Source organism: Emys orbicularis, chromosome 1 (genome assembly GCF_028017835.1).
Source record: "Emys orbicularis isolate rEmyOrb1 chromosome 1, rEmyOrb1.hap1, whole genome shotgun sequence".
NCBI classification, from domain to species: Eukaryota; Metazoa; Chordata; order Testudines; family Emydidae; genus Emys; species Emys orbicularis.
In genome coordinates, this window is record NC_088683.1 from 371184058 (window position 1) to 371190262 (window position 6205).

Genomic DNA, 6205 nt, shown 5'->3' on the forward strand with positions numbered 1-6205 from the left:
GGACCATTACAGCAAACAGACCCAGACCTTGCAAAAGGGGTGGCTAAAACAATTCCTCTACTTTAGCCAGTACAAGAGATCCCCAGATCTAGGTAAATTCAATACAACACCTTCATTGCCTTCCCTGCCTCAGTGTCCTGGAGAATTCTTTGGGATTTGGTCAGAGCCCTCTGAGGTGTTCAGGATCCATCTCCTGCAGCTCCTGGCTTCTTCTGCAGCTGGAGTCTGTCTCTCTCCTGCAGTCAGACCCCTGCAACCAAAGAGTTCCCTCTTTCTGGGAGGTTCCATTCCTTCCATGCTCACCTCTCTGCAGAGATGCTGCAGAAAACTGGTTTTATCTAGAATGCAGCTGTAATGCCGACGGACCCCGATGGGCAGGATCGAACTGTGGCCCTCTGAAGCTCACTCTCTCACTCTCTCTCTCTCATCTCAGTGCCACTAGATAGGACAGAACACCCCACCCAGGAGGTGTGTGGGTTACACAGTTACTCCTTTCTTCTGTCTTTAATGACCAACTTATTTATAGACAGATACCTCTGCCCAAGCCTCCTGCCTCTGAGCACAGGGAGCGTGAGTGAAGAGTACAGGAAAAGCTCAAAGACATAAGGATACAGATGGTTCATAAAATCAAACATGAGTTAATAGGGTTTCCACCCATCTCGGTTTTAACTGGACAATCCAGTTTTTAGCTTCTGTGTCCAAGTGCCATTTAGGGTTGCCAGACACTGGGCTTTCAGCTGGAATGTCCACTTGAAAAGGGGATCTGGCAATGTAAGGTTACCTCAAGGCAGAGGGAGGTGTTGGGTTCTTAACCCATAATAGCCATTTAATGGGGTCAGAGGGGCTCTAGACTCCCAAAGTTTCATACCTGAGTCTGCTCACAGTGCACACTCTAGCCCCAGATGGAGCTCTTACCTTCAACACAGTTGAGTGTGATATGTGATGAGTAAGGTTACATTTTCATTATGGGTATTTTTAGTAAAAGTCATGGACAGGTCACAGGCTTGGGGAGGTGGCCTGGGGGGCAGTGTGGGTGCTCGGTAGGGCTGTGTCCGGGGGGTGGCCTGGGGTTGCCACAGGTGCTTCGGCAGGCAGTGGCTTGGGGGTGGGGTGGCCTAGGCAGCAGCACAAGTGCTCAGGGAGCAGCCCAGGGACGACTGCTGTTGCTGGGAGGGAGAATTGGTAGGGCTGTGGCAGGCTCCCTACCTAGTGCCTCAGAAGCAGTGACATGTCCTTCCCTGCAAAGAGTGACCAAGGGATCTCATAAAACAGGATGACTGGACAACACAATGGCAGATGAAATGCAATGCCGATAGATGCAAAATATAGTACATGGCAAAATGTAATCCCAACTGTACATACAAAATGATAGGGTCTGAATTAGCTGTCACCCATCAAGAAAGAGATCTTGAAGTCATTGTGGCTAATTCTCTGAAAACATCTGCTCAATGTACTGTGGCAATCAAAAAACCTAACAGAATGCTAGTAACCTTTAAGAAAGGGATAGATAATTAGACAAAAAATATAATATTGTGTCTATATAAATCCATGGTACACCCACATATTGAATACTGCATGCAGATTTGGTCACCCGGTAACCCAAGTTTTCAGAACCCTCAGCCGGGGGTAACTTAACTATTGCACTCCTGGTGGTGTCAGGAATAAATCAATGGTAACATAGCAATTCTGTCTAATAAAAGATTGATGCAAGTAAATATGCTGTAGACTAACATTTCAGTTTATTATATATAAGCAAACACAGGCATAATCAGTAGGTTTAGTACTTGCCAGATATTTACCTAAACTCTGGAATGGTACTGAGTAATTAACAAAGGGTTTGAAGTGGCTAGTTGCTCACCCACTGGGAGAAAAAGTGTAAGGAAAAGTGTCTCTCAAGATGGGTTCTGAGGACTGCTTCAAAGTACATTCTATAGCTAATCCTTTTTATAACTAACTTCTCCAAAACATATAAGTCATAATGAACCCTACTGGATCATCACTTTTCCTAACTTCCAATAAACTTCTAATATCAGAGGTGTCTAGATTCAAGGTTTCCATCCAACTTTTCCTCTTTATTCTCAGTTATTTAATTTTTCTCCCATCCTCCCATTATGATTAGCAGGAACAGCCAGTTAGTTTTTCACCTTGCATCTAAAAGTGTGCTTTACAATTAACCCTTAACTATATAGTGCTCTATTTCATTAATTCATGTTGGCTGAATGCACATATTGTGGTTGCAATTTGCTTAATCACATTCTGGGGTGTAGACACCCCTCAAATCCAGGGCAACAACACCGTCTCAAAAATATATATATTGGATTTGGAAGAGATACAGGGAAGGGCCACAGAAATAGTTAGAAATATGGAACACCTTCCATATGAGAAGACATTAAAAAGACAGGGACTTTTCAGTTTGGAAAAGAGATGACTATGGGGGAATATGAGGGAGAGGTCTATAAAATAATGATGGGTGTGGAAAAATTGAATAAGGAAAAGTTATTTACTTCTTCACATAACATTTGAACTAGGGGTCATCCAACTGAAATGAATAGGCATCAGATTTAAAGCAAATGAAAGAAAGTATTTCTTCAATCAACCTGTGGAACTTTTTTCAAGGGGATGTTGTGCAGGCCAAAACTATAACAGGGTTCCAAGAAGAACCAAAAAAGAACTAGATAAATTAATGGAGGATAGATCCACCAATGGCTATTAGCCAGGATGGGCAGGGATGGTGTCCCTAGCCTATGTTTGTAAGAAGCTGGAAATGGGTGACAGGGTATGGATCACTTGATGATTACCTGTCTGTTCATTCCCTCTGGATACTGGGATAGATAGACCTTGGTCTGATCCACTATGGCCATTCTTACGTTCTTACAAGTTCATGGAGGATAGGTCCATCAATGGCTATTAGCCATGATGGGCAGGGATGCAACACCATGTTCTGCATGTCGCTACACTTTGTTTGCCAGAAGCTGGGAAAAGGAAAAGGGGATGGATCACTTGATGATTACCTGCTCTGTTCATTCCCTCTGAAGCTCATGGCATTGGCCCCTGTTGAAAGATAGGATACTGAAGTAATTAGACCATAGGTCTTACTCGGTATGGCCGTTCTGATGTTCTTATATAGAACCCATATTTATCCGACCCCTTCCTCCGCTGTAATCCACTAGACCCATCTCCACTCTCAGAGCTGAGATAGAACCCAGGAATATACATTAAATTTGTAAACCTAACCAGTGGCTCTTAAGTGACTTGCTACAAGATGTCAGAACATGTTAGTAATAGGGCTGAGTGGGTCTAATATTTTTTTTTGTTCTTTATTTTATACAGGAATTAGATACAGTGCTCCTGTCAGCTAATTGCTAAATTATCTGGCAGAAAACCTAAAGTTCTCAAGAGCAGCACTAGCTCCTCTAATCACAGTTAAAGTTGCCCGCCGACCAAAATCTGAAATGTTGCTCCTGCAGTGGGCGGGGCTGGTGAAGAGGATCCAGGGAGTGAAGGGGATGGGAGTAAAGGAGAGAATAACAGGGATGCAGCCTTGGGGGAGGAGGCCGGGCCGGGGGTGGGGACTAGGAGTTCCAGTTACCAGCAATTAGTTAATGAATAGAACACAGATCGATTCCCCAGTTTATCACACAGACACAGCATACTAAGCCAGGAAAGGATTTAATATCTCTTTGACTGCCCAGTCAGTGATGCAGGAAAGAAGGCCCAGCACCATGTCACCAGTCAGCTCTGCACAGAGTTCTGTTTGAGACCCAGAGCAACAGGGGAAAACTTTAGGTCCCTTTATGAGTAACAAGCTGGAGCAGCCATTTCCGGATCTGTTTGGTCCTTATCCCATAGATGATGGGGTTTAGCATGGGAGGCACCAGGAGGTACACATTGGCCATGAGAACATGAAACCATAGGGCCACATTGTGGCCAAAACGGTATGTGAGGGAGGAGAAGATAACTGGGATGTAAAAGGTTAAGATGGCACAGAGGTGGGAGACACAGGTCCCAAAAGTCTTGAGCCGGGCGTCCTTTGTGGGGAGGCTGAAGATGGCCCTAAGGATCAGAATATAGGACACGGCGATAAAAAACACATCCAGACCAGGCACAAAGAATGCCACAAAGAGACCATAGTAGCTACTAACACGTGTTTCGGTGCAGGCCAGCTTCACCACAGCCATGTGCTCACAGTACGTATGCGGGACGATGTTGGTCCTGCAATATGGCCAACGCCTTGTCAGGAAGGGATAAGGCAGTACCAGCATGGCACCACGCAGCACTATGGCCAGGCCAATCTTGAACACCATGAGGTTTGTCATGGTGGTGAAATGTCTCAGGGGATCACAGATGGCCACATAGCGATCCACTGCCATGGCAACAAAAATCCCTGACTCCATCACTGAGGAGCAGCGAAGGAAGTACATCTGGGTGAGGCAGGCACTGAAATTGATCTCCCTGGAATTGAACCAGAAGATGCTCAGCATTTTGGGCAGTGTGGACGTGGACAGGACCAGGTCAGTGATGGCCAGCATGCAGAGGAAATAGTACATGGGCACATGGAGGCTCGGCTCCCTCTTCACGATGAACAGGATGCTGAAGTTCCCCAAGATGGCTATGATGTACATGGTGCAGAAGGGGATGGAGATCCGGACATGGGCTGCCTCCAGGCCAGGAATTCCTAGTAGGATGAAGGTGGATGGGCTGCTGAACTTGGTTGTGTTGGAATCTGACATGAGAGCCCAAGGTCCAGGGTGATGGTTGCAAAACGAATGCCTGGATAGAGAGACAGGGTTAATGTTGGCAGTTATCTCTTGGCTTCATTGAGTCTGTCTTGTAAAGTGCGAACAGAGAAACACAAGGAAGCCCTGAAACCACAAGCTTGCAGGTGTTAAACAGCTAAATGCTCGAGTCTGTCTGGTAGGAGCTGACAGACACAAACACGGAAAGTCCCGTGACACAAGCACACAGAAACCTGCAAAATCTACCAGACTCAAATACTCAATGCAGCTCCTCATATGGCAACAAAAGGTCATGACAGAGGTAAACATAAATAGGGGCAAAGAATTTAGCTGCATATTTAAGGAATAGCTATTGGGCCAGGACCAAGACCAGAACTGCCCACCTAGGTAGTGAGGAGGGCTAATGCTTACAATAAAGGGGAAATGCAAACACACCTCGGGGCTGACCCCTCAGGGTTAGGGAGGAGAGGGACGGGCGGTACAGCTTACAAGCTTTCAGGCACCTCTAATGCAATAAACGATGACCATAGACTGAATGGTCCTGCCTCTGGAATCGATCCTTCCCTCTCTATCAAATTCTACCCCCAACAGTTAATATGAGATACTAAATACACTACTGGAGACTGTTCTCATGGGTGAAGAGATTGGTCCTTCTTTACACACTGAAAAACGACTTTTTCATTATTCAGAGAGATGAGTTATGAACAACTCACCCTACTAATGCTAATTCCATATTTGATAGTGCTACATGCATCAATAATTCCTACATGTTCTGGTGTGGAAAAGCTTAATTGGAACCAGCAGGAAACACAGGTGTGATACTGGTTATCTCTCACTTCTCAGTAGTGGGCAAAACAAAGACAATGATTGGTTTCCTAAAGAATGGGATGGAGAATAACCTGCTTTGAAACATGTTCAGTTTTGGTCACTCATTCTCTATAAACGATATAGAAGATATAAAGGGGTTTCTAACATAGGCTATGAGAATGGGGAATACTTCCATTTGCAGAGAGACAGAAAAGTCTGGGACTGTTTAGTTAAGAAAAGGAGGGGGAGAACAAAAGAAAAGAATGGAACTGATTACATTCAAAAGGACAAACAGAGAAGAGTTCTCAAACAGAAATATCTATAGACACTTAGTGCTTCAAAAACTAACACCTCAAAGCTGAGGAAAATTATCAGCAAAACTGATTCGGAGGAATAGTTTAGACAGAAATTGGAAATGAAATGAAAACTTGGAGTTCTTTAAGAAGAATGTATTTGATAGCGGAAAAAGCAACAATTACACAGTCAAGAACGTGGACAACTTGGGCTAAAAACCCAGTTCAATGGCAAAGAGAAGGCAGCAGGTGGGAAGAGGAGAAGCAATATATAACAAATGGGGAAAAGAGAAAATAGATAGCAACAAAAAGGGATTACAGAGAGCAAGCAATAGAAATTGGAAGTTCTGTAAATTGATAAGAGACATT

General features: G+C 44.5%; 1 protein-coding gene across 1 annotated transcript; it reads right to left on the reverse strand.

Moving 5' to 3' along the window:
• Window positions 1–3782: 3782 nt before the first annotated feature.
• LOC135873049 (olfactory receptor 52K1-like) lies at window positions 3783–4730 on the reverse strand. Its single transcript, XM_065397524.1, has one exon. It carries the CDS (start codon window positions 4728–4730, stop codon window positions 3783–3785), a length of 948 nt encoding a protein of 315 aa, XP_065253596.1.
• Between the last annotated feature and the right edge of the window lie 1475 nt (window positions 4731–6205).

Excerpts from the sequence above, each read along its gene's own strand:
- LOC135873049 (XM_065397524.1), bottom strand. The coding sequence starts at position 4,730 with ATGTCAGATTCCAACACAACCAAGTTCAGCAGCCCATCCACCTTCATC.